The 22265-nt window shown below is 39.1% G+C and overlaps 2 protein-coding genes across 3 annotated transcripts in view; one reads left to right on the forward strand and one right to left on the reverse strand.

The window, feature by feature from the left end:
• INSYN2B (inhibitory synaptic factor family member 2B) overlaps positions 1-17355 on the reverse strand; it is a 28866-nt gene extending 11511 nt beyond the window's left edge. Inside the window, exons 1-2 of one of the 2 annotated variants that reach the window (XM_088063413.1) lie at positions 17217-17349; positions 14317-14477 (exon numbers count right to left, since the gene is read on the reverse strand). The gene's annotated coding sequence lies outside the window, so the exon portion shown is untranslated. Of the gene's footprint in view, positions 1-14316; positions 14478-17216 lie in introns of both variants that reach the window. The other variant, XM_014253229.2, reaches the window with a different exon arrangement.
• Positions 1-22265, forward strand: part of DOCK2 (dedicator of cytokinesis 2) — a 154952-nt gene that overhangs the window by 77724 nt on the left and 54963 nt on the right. Inside the window, exons 28-29 of the mRNA XM_005523460.3 lie at positions 18429-18527; positions 19599-19693. Of these exons, the coding sequence (XP_005523517.1) occupies positions 18429-18527; positions 19599-19693 (194 nt within the window). The remainder of the gene's footprint in view (positions 1-18428; positions 18528-19598; positions 19694-22265) is intronic.

The raw sequence follows: 22265 nt of genomic DNA on the forward strand, positions 1-22265 counted from the left end.
TTGTTTCCTGACACAGCAATTTAAAGTTCTTTTTTGCTCATTATTTGACATCAACTGAAGCAGGAAAAATCCTAAGGATCCATTTCATAGAAATGCTTTCAAATTATTAATTTCTTTCACTCATAAAGAAAAGATTAAGCCAGTTTTAAATTAATGTCTTGTAGTAACAGTTTTAGTAGAAGAAGTTTACTGGGGTTTAATGTTCCGTGGCTCCATGACCTCCCATCCAGCTCTGCAGCCTCTTCCTGCCCATCCCATCCCTGGGCACTGCCCACAGGCCCGAGGCATTGCCCTGTGCTTGGTGCCCTGCTCCATGAACTCCAGGGCTTTGTTCCATTCTCTCCCTGCCCTGTTGGATAAGTGCCCTGTGAGGTGCTGGATGATTCATGTTATTTTTTAATGGTGCACATTTCATGCTCCTCTTTTCAATGTTTTATGTGAATCTGACTGATGTTGTATTTTTTTTTTTTCTTTTTGGCTTGGCTGATAGTGTTAAAGAAAATCTTGATTTTTAACATCTCTACGTGCTTTGCACACACAGTTCTTGGTGGCAGTTGCTCTTCAGTGTAAACTTATCCTTGCTCCATTGAAATTGCATCCCAGGGTGTAGCAAGTGAACCCCCTGGAAAACACTCAGGTGCAAAGCTTCCCCCTCAAACAGCAATAGAACTGCTTTTCCAATCTGGGTTTGAGTTCTTAGAGGTGCACACACAGCTTAATCAGACTGCCAGGCAGAGGAAGTTTGACAACATAGGCATTTTTTTATATCATTTTTCTTCCATCTTTCCTGCCTCTGCCTTCCCAATTTCTTCAAGAGAGTCAAACATATTTTTTTTGGTTCATACTTCAGTTTAATGGCTGAAGCGATGGGTAGAGAAGTGCAGATTGAAAGGATAAATGGAGATTACAGGGAATTCCATGGAGTGGAGAACCATGCAGCAACAGAGAGCGGGGATTTTGGATCAGTGCAAATGTGTGAGTGGTGGTTCTGGGCATTTTCTACAGTTTGTGGCAAAAGTTCCTTAATTCCCATGGTTTTCAAACCCTTTCAGTTGCAGTTGGACACCTCAACTTTTCATTTGACAAGTTTGTTCAAAAAATAAATGTTTTTCCCATAGTGAAGGTGTGACATGTATTTTAGAATTTTGTTTTTCCCTTATGCATGTTTTAAAACAATATTTCTTGAAACTAAATGTTTGGACAGAACCTTTTCAATAAAGAAAGGAACAAGGTAAAATTTGTGGGGGCTTTCAACAGGAAGATGATTAATGGAATTTTTCTTCCACTTTTGAGCATCCACACTTTAAATTTCCTGACTCACTCTATGGCAGTGGGTTGGAACAAGGTGATCTTTAAGGTCCCATCCAACATAAACTGCTCTGATTCTGTGATAGGTGACAGCTGTAATAACTGTAAGATAATGTATTCAGACTCAGCAGTTTTCTGTCATGTCTGATTTGTGGTTTGTCCTGTAGAATACAGATTTTTTTATGGTGCACATTTGATGGACATTTTCAGCTTAGAGAGGCAGCTTGCTGTATTTAATTATGGTTTGTATTTGATAATAAGCTGTTTTCTAGGTGGGAGGTTCTCAGGTTCTAAGAAATTTGTGTGACTCTCACTTTCTCTTCATGTTGCAAATCTTTCCAGGGTTCCTAAACTATTGCTGGGATCAGAGGCTGCATGCGGGGGCTGCTGTGAACCTTGTGCTTGTCAGTGGCTGCAAACAGCCTGGCCTCTGCAGAGCTCTCCTCCTCTGCAGGTTCATTTTTCAAAACAAAACATTAATATCTGAAATGCACCTTTTTCAGTTAACAAGCCCAAATTAAGGTTTTAAGTGTGTTGGTTTGGATGTTGCTTTTCTTTCACTTCATTTTCTGTCTCCATCAGAAACTTCAGCAATAGCTGTTGGCCAAGCTGCTTAATTTAGTCATAGCTCTTTGCATAAAAGTCATGTTGGGTTTTTTTCCTCAAAATAATGAGAGATGTTGAGGATAAGTTTAGATATGCTTCTGAAATCCCTGGAGACTGCAGTGAAACATACATCACCAGCTAGCACAGAGGGCTAGAGATGGATTTGAAACCATTGGAATTGGATGATGCTGAAAATTACCTCTTTTTCCTGTCCTTCCTTCTTGCAGAGGGAAATGGATGGAAATGTACTCAGAGTTCCAGAGGAACTGCATGCAAGGAGGCCTCTGAAGGGAAGGTTTTCAGATGAAAATGGGTGAAGATGTAGAGCCTGTAAAGCAGAAACAGTCCCCCAGAAGGGCAAATTTGCAACTTACTGTGATACACAGGAAAAGCTGGCAGGGAACAGGAAAGATGAAACTGCTGAGAGAGGTTTTTAAATGGCCTCTGTGTACAGGGGCTTGTTGTTGATCACAACAAGGAGTCTCATTGCTTTGGGTCCCACAGAATAAAGCACAAAGTTATTTATGAAAGTAAATGTGTTTATTATAAGAGATGGAGTAATTTGTGGAATATAGTTTTGTACCTGGAGTTTTCTCCAGTGCACAGCAGTATAACATTCTTCTATTTCTTACTCTAATTGGGCACTACACAGAATATCTGATTCTGTTGGTGTGCACGGCCCCAGAGGAGCTCTCTGGATGTTCCTGGATGTGCTCAGTTTTCCCCTGCAGCAGTGGTTTGGTAATGCTGAAGGAACTTTGCTTGAGCAAAAACGACTGAAGAAGGCAAGAGCTTTCTTACAAATCCCGCTGGTGGGTTTTGTAAGTCACCTCCAGGTGGGATCGAGGTGACTGGAGAAGAGGATCTAACAGAGATGAGGAATACAGGGTAGGATGGAAGCTTCTGTCCTCAGAAAGGAAACATTTCAGTGAAGGAAGAGATTACAGGATTTTGTCCTGGATTAATTTTACAGCAAGATCTGAAAATTACTTCAGTTGGTGAGACTGGGTAGAGAAGATGCTGTGATATTTACTGCAGCAGAAAATGGGCTTAACTAAGCAAGTTTTAGGGATGAAAATTCAGTGTGGTTTGCCTATAATTTGATTGAGATGATGCAATGCCATTCCACATGAAGTGCTGAAGATGCACTAAGATAAAACCATGATGATCTTGTTTCTGAAATAACTTTCAGAACCATGGTACTTGAAATTCCTTTATTCCTCTTTAACAAAAACAAAAGTTCTTTTCCTCTGAAAAGATGATAGATTTCATTTGCTCTGTCAGAAAAAAAAATCTTCATGGATTAGAAAACATTTTTTATCTCAGTATTTCTTCTAGAGCATATGCTGGAAATTGTTCATGCAAGGTTTAGTGTCAGGAGGTAAGATACAACTGCTTATTCACTTAAGAGAGAAGCATTTCAGTCACATATTTATATACAGACACAAGTTGGATTTTTTTTCAGTGTTAGTTTGCAAAGATGAGTGTACTTAAAACTGAGAAATTTCTCTTGAAGAACTGCTTGAATGCCTACAGGGAGAGGGAAGTTATCCAATGTGACAGGCTGGTGAGCTGGAAAGTGTCCAAATAGCTGGTTCACAGCACAAAATTTCAGTGCTTTTCCTTGTATAAATCTTATCAGTTGAAAAAATATTGCTAAGTACTTGATGTTTGTATCAAAGTGTGCATGAACTTTAGATTATTGTAGGTTTATATTCAGGTTTAATAAAATGTTAACAGAGTAATGTGTAGATCTGTAGGCAACCTGTGCATGGGGAGGTTTGTGCCTCATGCTGCTTTGCAGGCCTCAGCACTTGGTTAGAGACAGATTTATAAAAATGACCTTTTGAACTTTCTCTTTAGTTGTTATATTGTTAAAGTGCCTGTTTAAACACAAAAACTTACTAATTTTTCACAAGTAGCAAACTTAAAAGCTGCATTTTCATGGTTCTTGTGTGACAGATTGCCACTGCCCAGCACCTTTTTCCTGTTGAGACACTGCTACAAGAAAAAACATTTAAAACCACTATAAAGTGCTTGCTAAAAACTGTGACTTCAACACTGGAGTTGTTTTCATCATTACAGTATTTATTTAATACTAAAAAACAAGTTTTGAGTGCAGCCCCTTAGCTTTCAGTTGGTTTCTGGGGTTTTTTTTCCAATAAATTTATCACATCTGATCAAGAAGGACATGGTGAAGCTGCATCCAAAAGTATTTAGCAGTCTGCTGTGCTGCAGCTATGTGGAATGCCTTGTAAGCACTGTGTGTTCAGTTATGATTCTTCAGGATCTCCAGAATTCTTTTACCACTTCAATATGTGGGAGTTTCAGTAAATGTAAGGAGTCAACTGTTACTCTCCCTTGTGTCACAAACCTGCCTGTATGGGGAAGCAGTGAGAGAAGAAACCATGTCAAACTCTCACTGAATTGCATCATCCCATGGCTTCTGTTCCCTGTGGAAGTGCTGAAACCTGCCTGGCAATATTGTGCCAGCTCTCATGGTGGTAACAGTGCTGGGATTTAAAATTGCATCCTGAGTTTTGTTTAGCTGTGCTCCTCCAGATCAGTGAATGACATGAGGAATGTGAGTAAATGGCTATTTCTTCCTCCAGATATGTGTTTTGTGTACCCAGCTGAATGCACCTGGCTGTGCCTCTTCCCGGATGCCGCTTTTGAAAAACATTTTTGGTGTGGGGGAATTGAATTACGGCAGCTCAGACTGGGTTAGCAGCAACTGGCTGACAGTAAGTGCAGGAGAGACTGTAATTGTGCTTATTGGCTTTGGCAGGGCATCTGCAGAGGCTGACACTTCCCACAGGCTCCCAAATTCTGTCACACAAAGCTACAGGTGGAGGAGAATTGGAGGTTGGGATCCAATGAGCTGGGGACTCCTCTGAGAAAAATCTCTGATCTTTTCTGGCTGTTTTCAGTGTCAGAGGAAGCTTTTCTCAGGCTTTATCAGTCTGCAGGGTAGTCTGCTCAGTCATTCTGATGCCTTGGCACATCTCCTCTTTGAATGGTTGCAAAATGGAGCTGTGCTATGATTGGCAATAAGGTTAGTAGCTCAGGTCCTTGTGTGAGTTCTGTTTCATTCTATCCTCAATCTGTCAGGAGCCAGAATTATCCATTCTGGAGGGGGATTAGTGAGGAGCAGGGCGAGAGAGAAGCCTCTGTTTATTTTGAGTCTCAGTTATAAGTAATTTTAGATCAAAATACACCAGCCTACTGATGCTGGAGAGTTCAGTCTTGTATTTTGTATTTCAATCAATGTATTTTGAGTGTTACAATTAGATAGAGGAGAATTGCATGATAAATTTTTGCATGTTTGTTCTCTTCTGACTTTGCAGTTGCAAATTTTTAGTTCTGTTTCACATCATCAATAGTGGAGGCACTAAGGAAATTCAAAGTTCAGATTTATAAGACTTACAAGTATTTGGTAAGAACACAACTCTTGGTATCATGTCTGTCTATTTAACAGCTCAGTAGCTTTGTGTTGCAGTAGAATAATGGGAAGGGACAACACAGGTACGTCTTACTTGTGTCTGGTCTGCTGTGCAATACTTCACTTCAAATCCAGAAGAAAGGCAGCAGGTTTATTCTCTTTTATGAGCATTGTAAAGGTAGTTTTTAGAGTTGTGTTTTAAATCTCCTTCACCACCTTATCCATAATCCTCTGTGACTTTATTCTGTCAATTTATACATCACTTCTGCCCTGTATATTTAAACAGTCTGCAGTTTAATGTTGTTTGTGAGGTGCACAGATTATTATTATGGAGGGCAGGTGCCTTTAAATTTGAATTGTAGTATCATTATTGCCTGGCTACCTTTTCTAAAGGTAGAGAGAACTTGCTTTTGAAAAGCTTTGCTTTTTGTGAGGAGAGGATTTTAAAGAATCCCACTTCAGTTAATTATTTATAGCCTGAAAAATAATGTAGCCTTACAATTGCTCTCCAAGCCTTGCTCTACTCGGAGCACCAGGAAAATGAAAGTTTCTCTGCAGCTCATGCTTTGACAGAGACAGCCATTCTAAGTTATTAGAATATCATTATTACCATGTGTAGCATAACTTTATATTATTAAAATATTTATGGATAGATGCTTCAAAGTAATAGAGTAAAAATTCAGTCAAAACTTGTCCCACTGGGGTAAGACAAACAACTGGCTAATTTGTTCTTCACACTACTCAAATCATATTATTTTATTTTTGCTTTATTTTTGGTGGTTACTGCTGGCTTGGGGCAGATTATGAAAGTTAAAATTGTCTCAGTACTAACAGGTACTGAGGAACACTAGAATATGGAACGTTCAAAAAAATGCCAAGCAACTTTTTCTCCTGGTATTTAAAAGAAAGTATGTGTTTCTTCTTTATCCAAAGCTTGTTTAGTTTCTCATGAAGCTGGAAACAGTCTGAGGTACAAAGGGACCGGACACTTGGCTGGAACCCAAATGCCCCTGAAGGGCTTAGGTGACATGTTAAAAAAACTTAACTTAAAACTGAAAGGATTAATTTACAGTTTTACTGTCAACGTTGTAACCAATTGTTTCTCTATATTCACCTCTTAATCTTGATAATATTTGTTATTTCTTAATATTCAAGAAATGTTAATGTAAATGATTTCTTAAATCTAAAAATTCTCATGTAGAGAAATTGAGACTCTGCAGTTTGAGGTTGTTGTTGGAGAAGCCCCAATGCCCCCAAGTTAAGGGCTGAAATTCCAGTAGCTGGGAGTCTTTGGCACAGAGCATAACTCCTACAGAAACAGAGGATGAAGGAAATTCTGTAAAACTCTGGCGTCTTAGGAGGAGGAAATAGTGCATGTAGTGAGATAATAATTATGATATTTGAAAGGCATTTAATCCCATGGCAGAAACAGTGAGATGATGACACTTTATTTTGTGCTGGGATGGGAGGAGAGAGTGATCTGGTAGCTCACTGAAGTATCACATAGGTATATTTATGTCCTGCTGGGCACATTTAGAATCGTGGATCTTGTGTTTGGTCTGTCTGGAACTTGTCCAAAGAGCAAAGGTGCAGTCATGGTTAACAAAAATAAATCACAGAAGTGTAGATAAACATTTCACTCTCCTCTTGGGAAAGGTGATGCTTCACCTTGTTGAGTTTCTAAGACGGCACCACAGAGGGAGGGAGGTGACCCCTTGGTGACCTCCTGATGGTCACTAAGGGAAAGATGAACATCTCTGGACACTCCAAGGGCTCTGAACCTTGCTGGAGAAATGAACACCTTCTCTGGCCAACACAAGCTCATGTTCCAGTGATATCAAGGGAAAAACAAAATCCTGTTTGTTTCCTTGCTTTTCCCAGTTCAGGTATTTCTCAATATTGGTACCTTATAACTGATTATATACCTTGTATAAATTAAAATTTTAATTTTAGTTTACAAAATTAGATTTAGATAGTCAAAGAAGTTAATAATTGATGATAGGTCTAATAAATCTGAGCTGTGTGGCACCTGCTTGTCACTCAGGGTTGGAGTTTTTGTTATTCAGTCTTTACTGAGGCTGGCAGTTTGAAGAAGTCCAGAAGTTCTATTTGAGAACTACAATAAGCCTGACTTAAAGGCTGCATGGAAATAAGAGTCTTCTAAGAAATTTTTGTATGCTCAAATTATTCTTCCACAAGTGAGGGCAATTAATTTCAAAGAAGACAGGAGATAGAAGACATGCAGCATTCTGTACAAATTAATAGAAACTTCAGTTCCTCATATGTTTTGAAATATGTGAAGTCCTTTGAAAGTAATATGTAAGTGAACTGCATAAGCAGATGAATATTTACTTAAACTCACTTTCCCTGTACCTTCTGATCCTCTTCTAAGCATAAAAATGCAGAATGGCCCAAGTGTTTGAGTATTTTACATGATTGTATCATCTCCAGCTGGAGATGAAGAGAGCATTCTCTGAAGTAGTTACATAATATAGAATATGGCCTGCCCTGTCTCAGGAACAAAGATGACCTTTCTTCTTTTGTGTATCCCTGGGATAATCTCCCATGGCCTGTTAGTGAAATATCAGCAATTTTATGGAAGTTACTCCCTTCCTTTATTATTCCATATGAACACTGTGTTGCCTTAATGGCCCTGCAATGAGGTTATTTTCAGAAAACTTTAGTGGTTTTTATTTTAAAGAATAATTTAAATGTAAAAGATCTCCTTGGGAATAGCTTCAGGTTTAATTTGGGTAAGTAGCAGTGTGATTCGTGAAAAATACTGAAATGTAAACCTGTGTCATTAAGAAGGCAAGTAAAACATGAAGCACATAAGCCTGGTTGTGTCTCACTTCAGACATGACTGGACATGCAGTTTTTCCAATGTTTTCCAGAAAAAGTGAAACAAGAAACCAAATGAGTACCTTGCCACAAAGCTGAGCCAGGCAGACAACCCAGAAGCTCTTAGAGAGGCTTGGTTAGGGTTATCATATAATGTATTAGCTGCATAAAATTACATGTGTGTTTCAGGTTTTTATTGAATGGTTGGTTTGTCGTGTACAATTAAAAAAAAACAACAAAAAAAAAACCCAAACCAACAACTAAACACCTCAAAAAAATTGATAGAACCCACAGAAATGTTGCCATGTGTAATCTGTCAAGATTGCCTTGTTATTCCAAGTCCAGCAAAAGAGTTCTGAGGTAGGAAAGTCTGCCTGGCAGCCTGAGGGCATGTGTATCCTTGTACAGCAGGAATTGACCTAGTTCAGTGGGAACATCCTTTCCTCTCTTTAAAAAAATAACTTTCATTTCTTGATAGAGATGTTTGTAATCCTGGTGTCACTTGCTTTGTGAAGAGCTTCCAGAAAATCGCAGCATTCTCAGAGCTGCTTCTGTTGCAATAATTAAGATTTCTGTTAGCAGACTAACAAGGCTCCTTCTCACGGCCCTGGTGTGTCCCCAGGATATCCCACGGGTTTGCACATCAGGCTACGATCCCCGTTAGCCTGTCTGGAAACACTGCTGTGCCCAAAGCTGTGGGGACACCACTGATGCAGGATTTGGAGCCAGCAGCAGGGAAATCATCTGAACAAGGGCTGTGTTTGGGTTTTTTCAGCCCAAACCGCTCCACCGGCCCATGCCCACATCCTGCTCACTGATATTCCCCGGTTTCTTTGCCACCAAAGAACCTGCTCCCCACACACTGCTGTGAAATCCTGCATGATGTTCTTCAGTCCAGCAGAGTGCAAGTTCCTTTTTCTGTCTTCTCCCAAATCCCTGGGACCACATTACTGGTTTCCTGTTTTCATGCTTGAATGCTCTGTTCTCGCAGAGCATCTGTGCCTTGAGCTGCACAACCTGCCAGGGCCGAGCTAATGTCCTGGAACTCTCTAATTGCAGCACAGGCAGATAATCTGCAAGGGGTAAGGGAGCTCCACTACTGCTCCTCTGCTTCAAATTTCCTCCCTCTCTACTGCCTTATTCATTCAGAATTAACATATGAACAATATTAGTTCTCCTCTGGTTTAGTTGTAAGGTTGGGTTTTTTTAATATATATAAATGATTTGTAATTATTTGCTAAATATTACTAAAATATTTTATTGTTTGTTGCATTTAACAGTCTTGGAGGTCAAGACCTTGTACCAAGACAAGATCAAATAAAAGACACTTTTACCTCATGTGACTACAGTGCCAACTGAAAAAAGACAAATGGCCTTGATCTAGTACTAAATGCCTTATTTTCATATTTTCTAAATAAAAGATAGACATATTTCTTTTGAGGGAAATATTAAGAAAAAAATACTCTCCATTACTGGATTCCTGATACTGAGCTCTGCAGTCTCGGAAACCTTGTTTTTAAGATATAAAATATTAGCAACTTCCTTTAAAACAAAAACTGAGCAGAACAAGTTACTTTTTTTTCTTCTTTTTAATGAACTTGCCTTGAAAACTGCTAATAATCCAAATGGAAAATTTGATTCCAGTCTCTCCAGCTTCCCAGACTCTTTCCTTAATATTATAACATTGCAGCCATAGTTTGGAGAGTCTTTGACCAGGAACAACGCAACAGATCACAAGATCCAGATCTAGGAAGCTGGAATGGAACATTCAGCTCATTGGGTTTATGTTAAATAAATAGGAAAAGGATTTGTTTCTAGAACATACCATAATGATGTTGTCAAGATATGAGATATCTCTTCAAACACCTCAGAAGTTCTTTTACCTGTGTGATGGTATCTACCATGGTATCAGCATCTACCAAACATTTGCTCTGTCCCTCAGCTCAGAACTAAAAGGACAGAAAATTTCCTTCTCCACAACTTTGGTGGCATTTCAAGGGAGGACAACAAAGATGACACTGCTGACCATGATCTAAGAAGCTTTTATGAACAGCTTCAGTAGCATAGTCCTGAAGCTGCTATTAAAGCAAATAGCACTAATATGGAAAATACAGTGGAGGTGTAGGTTGTAATGGTTCTAATCATCACCTTTTCTCTGTGTGTGTTGTTAGATATGTACTGATGCTCCCACACACTCTGTATTGCAGTGACTAATCATAAAAATAAGAGACTGTAAGACTGCTCAGGTGATGCAAACTCTAAATATCAGAGGCATAACAAATTATATTTCTCTGGCCCTCTCATTGATCAAATTTGCTTTTATATGCCTGTGGTTCTGCTTTTTCCCTAACATGTATCTACACTCATGATTTCTGTTTGCTCTGTCCAGGAGAAGGTGTTGGCACCCTGGCTTCTTAGCAAGACAATCTATTTGAATGAAATCCTAGTTTAGAGATGAGGAAAAATAAACCTCTGCAAATAGCCTTGAATATTTTAGCAGCAAAGCAACAAAAAGAGGTCTCCTTTTGGCATCCAGTCATCCTCAGGAATTCAGGTGGTCAGAGGATGTGAAACCACAAAATATTTTGGGTGTTTGGGAAACTGTTGAAAACTGCTTGAAGCCCAGTTAATGTTTGGGGAGAGCTGTTGTTGCACAATGCTGTTACATCAACACTCACCCATTTTTCTGAGGGTGGTTTATGTTTGGGGGGTTTTTTGGGGAGCAAGTTTTAATTTCAGAATAAGGATATAATTTTTGGTCAGATGGATTTAATGCCAGGGGAGCAGACATGCTGGCTTTTTCCATCCTGGCATTTTCCAAACAGCCTGGAACAGGAATTCAGTCTTGTCCTATTTTGGTTTCAGGAGTCAGAGGCTCCTGGATTGAAGTGACTGAGCAACCAAGGGATAGTCCCACTCCTGATGGAGTCTAAACCAGGACACTCTGGAATTCTTTACCTTTTACAGGCTTTTTACTGGTTTTAGTTTATCTCATTTGAAAAAAAAAAAAAAAAAGGAAAAAAAACAAGAGCTAAAATAATCCCTGATTTAGTTATTCAAAAAAATTTCAACACTCATTACTTTTATTGTAATGAATCCAGCTCTTGGGCTGGTGCTGAGTTATTAAAGGAGTATTACTTATTCTTCAAGAGCCCAGGGATAATGTGTTAGAATCTCCCTAAAAATACAGATTAACATATCCACAAATAATTGATCCAGACAATGCTATTTGGGAAATTCCCATCTGTATATTATTAAAGTATCAAGATTCTGTGATTATGTTACATTATAATTGAAATTCAATCAACTGGGACATCCCTTGAAGAGACCCACACCCGAGGAGGATGCACAATGGGTTGTAGGTTGTGTCCATTGGCAGGACATTCTGTCATTTTTGGAGTTTTATCCTTTCATCTTTATACATGTGTTTCCACAGGGTTTTCTTTCATGGAGAATTCCCTATGCAACTTACCCAAGATTCAGTATGAAAAGCTCTCTTTAGACAGATTTTGGGTTTTCCTGTGAAATTTTGTTTTAGCCCATTACTCTGCTAACCAGACTCCAAGATTATTTTTTTTTTTCCAAGCTTAAAAGTGGAGCCCACTGTTATGAAACAATTAAAAACTTAATAAAAACCCTTACTGGATATCATTTAAATACAAAAAATATTTCAGATGCAAATTAAAACTATTCTAACACTTTCTAGTTTGTATTAATCAATCCTAAACAAACATTGTGGGTAGATTGGTTCATTTAATGGATATAATTTGTTGGAAATTTTTAAAATTTTATTTATTGGGTCCTATTTCCTCTATAAGATCAATTTAAAAATAAGAAGGAAGTTTCTGGAGTGAAATGATTTTCAACAGTTTTAAGCAGAGCTGCTGTGATAAAGTTTTGTTTTAGCCATTCACAAATATATTTCATTAGTCTCATCTCTTATCAAGTAGTTGAAATTTAATTTAATTTTTCTGTCTTCAGTAAGTGCAGCTGAAAAAGAACAAAATCAAATAGAGTGATATAGTTCTGGGAATGCAGGAGGTGGCTCTGTTTTAAGGAAGTGAATCATCATCCAAGACATTCGTCTTCCCATTGTGTAAATTTAAAGTACATGGCTTACCAGTAAAAGATGTTAGTGCACTTTCAAGAGCTTGGATTGCTCAGTTCTGTTCTTTTTGACCCCAGGGTTGCTCTCCCTTGCAGCTGCTCTGCAGTCTCCTGTTGCAGCCCTGGCTGGCTTGGTTCAGTTTTGCACCTCAGGCCAGGGAATTTTCCCCCAGCCCCTGCATCACTTCCTGCAAGTTCCCAACTTGGTTTCCAGTCCTTTCAAATGGAAGAGATTGGCCAATCTTTGTTACAGTAAATAAATCATGGGTGGTATTTTTAACCTTATTCCTTGCCTGTTCTTTGTGTGTAGTTCCACAGTTTCTCTGGAATGCTGACTGCATCATCTCTAACATGGAATGAGAGCACTGGGACGCTGGGCAGGGCCAGCCACGCTCTGCCTGCTTGGCTGCCTCTGGTTTGGTGTCATCAGGGCAGTGCAGCAGCACTTGGATTAAGAAATTAGGGAAATGAGCAGTCTGACAGCCCTGGGACCTGGGGGTCACCTCATGTGTAGCAGGGCAGGAAGGTCCTTCTGGCCTTGGGACCAGGCTCAAGTGATTGTAGGGAGGCAATCAGTGGGATGCAGAGGAGGAGGAGGGAAAAGATCCCTGCAGGCAAAGGATGAGAGCAGAGCTGAGATCAGGAGTGTGTCAGCAGCGCTTAAGTGAGGAGCTGAAACAGCTCTTTTTTATTTATTTTTTTTTTTTCTTTGATAACTGTGCACTGGACTAGTTCAGTTTCCAAGCAATGATTGCTCATTCCAAATCACATCACCGTAGAAGAATCACAGAATGTTCTGGGTTGAAAGGGACTCCCAGGGATCATTGAGTTCAGCTCTTGAATGGCCCATAGAGGTATTAAACTCACAACCTGGGTGTTATTAGCACCATGTTCTGACCAGCTGAGCTCAACCCAACCTTCTGACCTCATTGATTAAAGTTATTCATAATTTATTTGTAAATACGCCTTGAAGATGAACACAAAGTTAATATTACAGGAAAAGAAGTAAATGACACAACTGTGTTTGAACACAGACTTAAGCAGAAGTTAAATCAATTACAGTGTTCATATCAACCAGAGACTGTAGCAGAAATTCTAGAGTGGATTTATGGCACAAAAGCAGCCAAACAACAAAACCCAGCAGCAGAAAAAAACATTGCAAAGAATGAAAAATCTTCTTTTATGGAATATTGCTGGAAAATCAGTACAAAGTTAAAAATAGACCCCTGTAAAAAAAATCCAAAGATGGCAAAGAATATAATCCATGAAAATCAAACTACTTTTATGTCCTACCATGAACCATTATTTTATTGCTTTTATCTATGTATGGAAAAGTCTTGAATGAAATAATACTGAAATTGTTATGTTTGTCTAACTTGTAACATATCTTAAAATTGGACAGAGCAGCTGCTGTTCCTCTCACTGTGTTACAAAATTGTTCTGTAGTATTCTACCTGGTAGTCTGCTGCTTTTATAGTTGTACATCCTTTTAGCTAAATCTTGTGAATGTAAAGAAAATGGTAGAACAAGCTAAAACAGCCCAGCATGTTTTCAGTCAGAAATCCAAGGCTGTCAGTGAGATGCAGAAGCAGGATGCTGTTCAGTCAGCTATAAAACACAGGGAGACAGAACCAATGAACTATATGAATGTATAAATGGAAAATTAAAAACTCTGACCCACTAAGAGTAGATGAATGTTACTGTAAATGAATTATTAGTACCATGTGCTCATTGGCAGGCTCCAGGTCTGCATGGACTGGGAGCTCTTCCCCATTGCACACGTGATGGATACTCGAGGTTGTTGCATAGCAGCCTGTCTTAATGTTTATGTATTTGTGCCTTTCCAGCTCGAAACAGTACATTTTAGGACTGCACATGCATTGGCAGGGACATCTATTTCTAGAGAAAAACAGAACTACTGCATTAGCAATTCACTTGAAATTCTGCTTATTTTTCCTTTCAGACTGGTGTTGTTTAGTATTTGCATAATATGATCAAGATGTTTGTCTCACCCTCTATATGTGCCACAGTTCTCAAAGTTTAATGGGGTTTTCTGAGGAACAGTGGCTTCAAGCTACTGTGGTTCCTTGTGGCGTCACTGAGCATCTTCCATACTTGTTTTCATGTTGCTCTTTAGCTCCTGACAAGGAACAGCTGTGATGACTCAATGATTCTGTGAAGACAGTATTTTTGGAGACTTTCTCAATAACAGACTTGTGGTACAGCACAAATATTGATGATTTTTAATACTTGATTAAAATAGGTGGTTGGTTAGTTTTTTTTCTTTAATTACACTCAAGATGACATATTTGTCACTTTTTCTGTTGTAAAGATGTTTGTACTTATTTCTGAATAAAAAAAAAACCCAACGAAAACAGAACTCTTTGGCCTGATAAAATTCCTGGTCACTCTCTTTATGTCCTTTATTTTTACAATAACTCTTTCTAACATGCAATGAATTTTGAAACTTTTATCCTAAAAGGGAGTTCAGAATTAAATCTAATCTATGATTGTTGCAAACACCACAAAAATTCTGGATTGTTTGAGTAAGGTTCTTATTAAAACAATAGAGCAAGAAAGCTGTGGGTTAATCAAACCATCATTGGTGTGGGGTCACAGGTGGTGAGGGTGGTGCAGAGCCCCTTTTCCATTTGAGCAAAATGAGCATGTGCACATGGTTTTGTTCCACTCAGGCTCTGTGTTGGTGAAGTGCTCTGTTAATGAGGGTAAATGCTACTTCAGTGCCTACATTAAATAAATATCCCCCTGAGTCCTTCCAGAAGTGCATCTGCATGAGGATTGCCTACCCTGCAGCCACCGAAACCCTTCTGCTAGATTAGATCAAAATGTAGCTCCATTCCATGTTATTTCTGTTGTTTTCCCAGAGCATTTGCCTCATCCTTGTGCTGCTGCTCTATTTGAAGTTACTACGGCAACCTGTCACCATCTGCTATTATAAAGTGTGCCGGGCTTTAGTTGCTAGGTGTTGAAGTTTGTCATCTTACTCATCTGATCCTGATGTTCCTCAGCTGCTGCTTTTCCTGTGCATCCACAGCCAATCTGCACTTTTCCAGCAGTGCAAGAGATTCCACATCTTCCTGCTTGACCTTAGGAAGCCCTGTGTGTTTTACACAATAAGTCTGCAGTTCCTTTTGATGTACTTTGTATACACTCAACTAAAACATCTCTTTCACCTTACCCACTACTTTGGAGTGTTTATAATAAATTCAGCACTTTATTTTATTTGCATATGCTATTAATTATGAGCAGTTTTAAGTGGACAGAGAATTTGAATGTTTCCTCTGAATTTTCTCCTCTGTTTTATTTTCATTTGACTACCTATTTACTCATGTTCCTGCTCCTGACAGCAGTGCAGTGTTCATACTGTCAATTGTCCTATTTCTTTACAGGTTTTTTTAAAGTGTGACGGAAAATTGAATAATTAAAATTATCCAGCACAAAATTCAGTGCTGTTTCTGTTTTCATGTTCATAAGGAAATTAATGTATTGAAGTTGGAAAATATTTTATTGACTCTCTTTAGAGTCATGCAGAGTTGTTTCTGGGGTTTTTTTTCTGTTCATATTGCCTCAGCAGTCAAGTGTTTACTTTGATACATTTATTTTTTATACATTTGACCTAGTTCTAATCAATGTTTTCTCCTGTAATTCACAGGCTAAATCCTAACAAGCTTGAGCACAGCTAAAAATTATTTGCTAGGATTCTGCCTGAACTTCACCTTGTCTGCCACAACCTTTTTTATACCATTGAATCCCTATGTACAACGTTTGACTTAATGAAATAAGTTTTTTAATAGACTGTTGTGTGATTCTGAATTTCTTCTGCCATCCTGTGAACACACAGGCTGTGTCCAGGCATAAGAGCTGCTTCTTGTGCAGAACTTACTGTATTCCCAGGCAGCTCGTGCTCTTTACACACTCCATTAAGGGGCACTTCAACCCCATAGGAAAATTTCAGTGAATGCAGGGAGATATTTGCAGGTTTGAGCACAGCTCTGGAGAGAGAGCCCTGTGTCACCCTTCAGCTCTGCCAGTGAGAGTGGCAGTGCTGGGGGTGCAGGGGCTCTTCAGAGATCTGAGGCTGCCTCTGAGAAGCCAATATTTATTGCTGCCATTTGGGGATTAGGAGGGAGGGGCAAGCTTTCAACCTATAAAGGTACTAGCAGATGATTTCTGATAGTTGAGATTGCTGGCAAGAAAATGATTAAAGATCAATCAGTATTTGTAATTCCCTGCTTTACAGTTACGTGGGAAGGATGGAGGAAGTTTTTGCAGCAGACCATCTTTACTGACTCCTTTTTTGTTACCATTCAGCCCAACTGATGTGAATTTGGCAGGTTTGATGTGGGGTCCTGGCCAGCAAGGTGTGATCTTTGTGTATAGCTCTTTTCAAAGGCATTTCATCTGTTAATTTTAAAATCACCATAACCAGTCACCAAGGCGTTTGTGCTGTACCACAAACACAGACATAGCTAGACACATTTTTTGAAGTTGGTTTTAACAAAAGAAATAACCTCTTTAAAGTCTTTCTGCCCTTAAGCATCATAATATATTTATTCAATGCTTGTGAAGAAATGCTGCTTATTTCAAGCAGCATTATTTGAGTCTAGAAGGCATTCAGTGCTGAATGCTTAACTACTAAAAATACAAGCTGCTTTTCGTGTCAATTCTCTAACTTCTGCCGGTAATCTTTTTCAAAATCAAGACATGAGAAGAAAACCCCCACACAATTTCAGTACCGAATCCTTTGCAATTCATTATTCCTTTCAGCTATGCATTTAACACCACAGCAAAGATTTGTCTGCTCCAGAACTGTAAAAGTGAAGTACTACTGCAGGAAATCCAGCATTTCTTTTAGAAGAGCATCAATACCCGAGAACACACGATTTCTTACCTGAAAGCTTTTGGTTTACCTGCAGAAAATGAGTCTTCTTAGCCTTAAAAAGTAGGCAAGGCTCTCACTAGCACTAAGGTTACTCCAAAAGAAGGTACGATAGGTCCTTTAGGTTGTAATTTCACTCTTTGTATGCAAGAAGTGTGCTGGGTCTGCTCACGTAGGAATAAATAAATAAAGCCCCAGCAGCACGAAGCGAGGAGCAGCTGGTGGAGGGAAGAACAAGACCTCTAGTGGTGACAGGCAGCAGCTGAGGCTGGGACTGCTCCGGAATGGGGACAAAATGGTTGGGTGAGACTCTGATGTAACAGCAGGAGCCAGCCCAGAGCATCCCGGCAGCATCCCCTGCACATCTGGGCACCCCCCAGCCAGGGCACTGAAAAGAGGCAAGGAAAGCTGCAAAATTGTTTGGCGTGCTCATCGATTCTGGTGTTCAAATAAAATCGAAGCATTGAAAGCAGGCTCGTTTTTTAAACCAAGAATTAAAACTTCAGCAAGTTAAAAGGGATCAATAAAGAGGAATCTTTGCAGTCTTAAAGGAAAACTGCAAATTATTAAACTCATTATTATTGCTTGGTGAAGAAACTTGTGGCTTTCAGTAACTTACAGAGGAAGCTCAGGGCTGGAAATCGTGTTGTATCTTTCAGCATTTTGACTTTAGGATTGAGAAAGACTAAATACTACCTTTTGAGGAAGTTTGAAAGAAGTTTTGAGATGTGAAGGTCATAATGTTCTCTAGAAGTCTGAGAGCTCTCTAATAGCTGCTTAAACACCTACAGGATGTAAAAAATAGTATTTCTTGTACTGTTTCTTCTTGTGAACATTAGAATTATTAGAAATTTTTGATTCTAACATATTTTCTTCCCATGAATTCCTAATAGGGAACATCACATGCCTTTCAGGAGTCTTAAGTGACACTGAGTTGTACTTTATATAGGAACTTTTCTTGTCACAATGTATGTTTCCATGTGGTGTGTCATTAATGATGCAGCTTCCTCACAAGAACCTGTCCCTTGCCAAGGCAGCTTTTGAATAATCCTTTGGAGTTCTTAGTTTGTTTCTTTCATCTGGGCTCGCAAAAGCTTGAATATTATTTATTTTTACATACATAAAGGGATTTTTCAGGCATTTCACATGCTTCAACTTTAGAAGGAGTACAATCCAATATCTTAAGTAATCCACGTGTATTGATTCTGCCTGGTTTGCTTTCAGAGTCATTTTGTGGCGTGCATGACAGCGATCCTAAACCAGATGAACGACCAGCATTATTCAGTGTACATTGAAACTTTCCAGACAAGTTCAGAACTAGTGGTGAGTACTAAGTGATCGTGGAGTTGACAGTTACAGTATTTGATTTCCTGTGAAAAATCAGTAGATTTTTTGGGTTTTTTTAAGTTTCTTGTCTGGTTCTTCCTAGAATGAATTCTGTTGCTGTACATTTTTTATCTTTGTGTTATTGCACTGCCTCCCTCTTCTAATGGTGACACTGGACAATGTTGTAATCAGAAATTTGGAAAGAAAAAAATTTCTCTGTTGATCCTGGCACCAATGAAGATGTAATGATCCAGCAGAAGTAATGAGATCTTTCTCTTTTGAGAAAGGGGAAAAGAAAAAAGAATAAACCCACAACAAAATAACAGCAAAACTTATCCTCAACTAGTTGAACATTCCCTCCACATTTCACACACAGTGATCCATTTCCATTTCCATTTTCACTATTGAGTCTACTCCTGGTACAAATAACATTTTAATCTAAATGCAATAAATTCTAGTAGTGCATCCTTTTATTGCAATAGTTTCTGCCATAATTTAATGGTACCAAAGGTTTCCATAGTCCTGTGTGTGTCCTCTTTCTTTCCTGGTGTAGCTGTCAGGTAAGTCAGGGTAGTGGCACAGGTCTGGATTACATCTACAGTTAGTCCATGGAGGCAATATCTGCACTTGTCAAGAACTGATCACTTTCCTTCCTTTCTTAAAGTCAGAGTGGTGCCATAACTGAAATTTTAAATTTGAGCTAAATGGAGTAAAAAATTTAAAAATTGTGTATTTTTTAAACCTATTTGTTCTTATGCATAGCGAGACTAATTCATAAAAAGTATCAAACTTTACTCAGAAGTACTAAAACTTTTTCTTTCCTTTCATTTATGTCTTCTATTTTCCAAAGAGAGATATGTAATGGCTTTTAGCTTCTATTTGGAATCTGAGACTGCTGTTCTGCAGGACTTTGGCTCTAATCTCAGATTTACTGATATCACCAGGAGTTCTTCTCTTGACTTCACTGAGAGCAAAGTGGAAACTCCATATCTTGGCTCCTTAATCACACAGAAACCTTTCCAAGTGTGTGTTACCCAGCCCCAGCCTGACTGCATTTTGTCATTCCAGGACTTCTTGATGGAAACATTCATAATGTTCAAAGATCTCATTGGGAAGAACGTTTATCCCTCGGACTGGATGGCCATGAGCATGGTGCAGAACAGGTAAAGAGGGGGGCAGGACCAGTGCTCCTGCTCTCTCTGCTTGTGGAGAGTCACTCATTTCATATCCTACAAAACATTTTTCAGTGCAGTCTAGGATTACTTTATCATTCCAGCCTGGGGAATGCCAAGAAGGTCATGTGAGACAATCCATTAAATAGCTTGTTGCCTGCACTTCAAGTCCACTTAAAATGGAAAGAGAAAATTACTTACTTTTTTTAAAATTTATTTGGATGTTATCTTTCCTGCTGAACTTATTCTGGCTTCTTTTTTTCAAAGAAACACTTTGAATTTAGATGCTGGATTGTGTTATGAAATGAGTACACTTTTAAATCAAAAAAGTAGAGGTGACTGTGACAGGTCCTGTTGACAGTCACCTGCACTTCTTTATTTTAGTTTTGTAGGCATGGTGATAACACTGAGTTTTCTAGAAGTTGCAGCAGAACAGATCTAGGAGTTAAGTGTCAAAAGTGCATAGGTTTGAATGAACTTAGTACACAGATGATGTTTATTTGAAATGTCACAGTAACACCTTTCTTCTACTTTTACAATATATAAAAAGAGAGGACTGAGGATACTTAATAAAGTTGATCACCTCCTGAGAGTGCCAATAAAACTGTCAATAAAATTTACAGTTTTTGATAACAGATTGTGATATTGGATACATTTTCATCTAGGATTTGAATGGAATTATGTTAAATGAAAAGGTTGTTTGGGGCTTTTTTTGCATTCTATGATTCAAAAGTGAACATTATGTTCTAGTGGGTGGTGATGGTTCAAGTCAGCTGTCCAAACCTCACTTGTCACTCATGCACATTAATGACCATGCAGAGGGATCCCTGACCCCTCTTCTGAGGTGGGCAGGTACAGATGTGCTGGTGAATGTGTAAATTCAGGTAAAATTTGTACATTACCCAAGTTTCATCCCTCTTGGTTTTCTGTCTGAGCCAGTCTTTGGCCTCTCAGGTAAAATCTAACTCCTTGCACATTCTTGTGCTGCTGCTGCTGTGATTGCAATCAGTTTTGGTATAGCAAGAATTACTCTAAAAAATAACAGTTCAGTACAAAACTACCTACAATCATCAGGCACATGTCAGCACATCAAACCTTTCATATGTAAAACTGTTTCTCTCATCTAGAAAATGCTGTTGACACCTGCATTATCCTCAAGTATTGGATTACTTTTTTCTGTGAGGGTGGGAAGTGTCCCTGGTCAAAGAAAGTCTGTGGGGCCTGGGGCTTCACCTGGTAGTGTCAGGTCCTGACAGTAAAAATTACTTTGGGGGGACTCTATGTGTGTTCACGTGCCTCCTAATGACTCTGAACTCTGTGGACAAGGTGTTCCAGGCAGGTTTTGTCACTCCAAGCTTTAACCTGTGTAAAGAAATAAGACAGCATTAAAAAAAAAATTGTTTAGAAGCTATTTAATAGTTCTCCTGTAAACAAATTGCTTACCTAAAATGACTTGGCAGTGTTTATACTCCTTGATTATGTTGCTGTTCTCTGGAATGCATAAGGAAATGAGTTATTGATCTTACTTTATGTCTTCATTTTATGTTATAGCAACAACTGAGAGAGAGGATTTTTAACAGTCTTTATAGAAATTTGGTTTTGTTTTTTTCTTTGTTCGGGTTTTGGGATGGTTTTTTTCAGGGAATGAATGTTCTACAAAATAAATTGAAGACTAATTTAGTTTTCTAGATTTGTCTTGTTAACATTCTTTACCACAAACCAGAGAAGTAGCAGAGAAAAAGTCACAGGGGAGCAGGCTTAGGTCTCTTATAATAACACCAAGAGAAGAACAGACAATTAAAACAAAACCCCAACAAACCAAAGACAAAAAATATCAACACAGTGTAAGTTTTGCATTCTCTATTGTTGTGAACAGGAGGCTTCATGAAGGCTTTTTACTCCCTGGAGGAGGTGTTTTGCCACGAGTCTCCCCTTTCTGCCCTTGCAATGGGTTTGGTGAGGGCTGTGGGGCACATCTGGGGTGTGTGGTGTCACCTGGGCAGGGACAGGCTGTAGCTGGTGGCCCTTGTGCCCTCAGGGTGTGCAGCACAGCCTGGCAGGATCCCCTGCATGGTCCTGGGTGTTTTGTGGCTTGCAAGGAAAGGGGGAATTGGAGGAGTTTTGCTGTAGGAGGGACTGCAGCCCAGAGATGTGAAATCAGTACATTCACAGAGAGCAAGGAGAGGGAAGAACATCACCAGCACTGCAGGTCTGGTCCTGTTTGCTGAGCAGCACACCCCAATTCCTGTTATCTGGAAGTAAAAACAGGCAGTTCCTGAGTGATATCAGGGATGTTTCAGCTAAAAGTTTGATGTCTGGCAATAGATGGGGGCACACATTAGAGAATGACTTCTTACAGGGTCTTAAGGAAGGGAGAGTGGGCACATTCTTGTCCAGGAGAAATTCTGGTGGGTGAGTTGTAAGAACTGGTGACTAAACTTAGTTATCAAGCTTTGTCTGTATCAGGATGGGATGATTTAACTCAAATTACTTTAAACCACCAAGATAAACAACTTGCTCTTTGCTTCCCAAGCATGCTCAGCCCAAAGCACTTTTGAGGGAG

This window comes from Pseudopodoces humilis, chromosome 17 (genome assembly GCF_049639895.1).
Source record: "Pseudopodoces humilis isolate 2021_Gansu_Grassland_sample_001 chromosome 17, ASM4963989v1, whole genome shotgun sequence".
NCBI classification, from domain to species: domain Eukaryota; kingdom Metazoa; phylum Chordata; class Aves; order Passeriformes; family Paridae; genus Pseudopodoces; species Pseudopodoces humilis.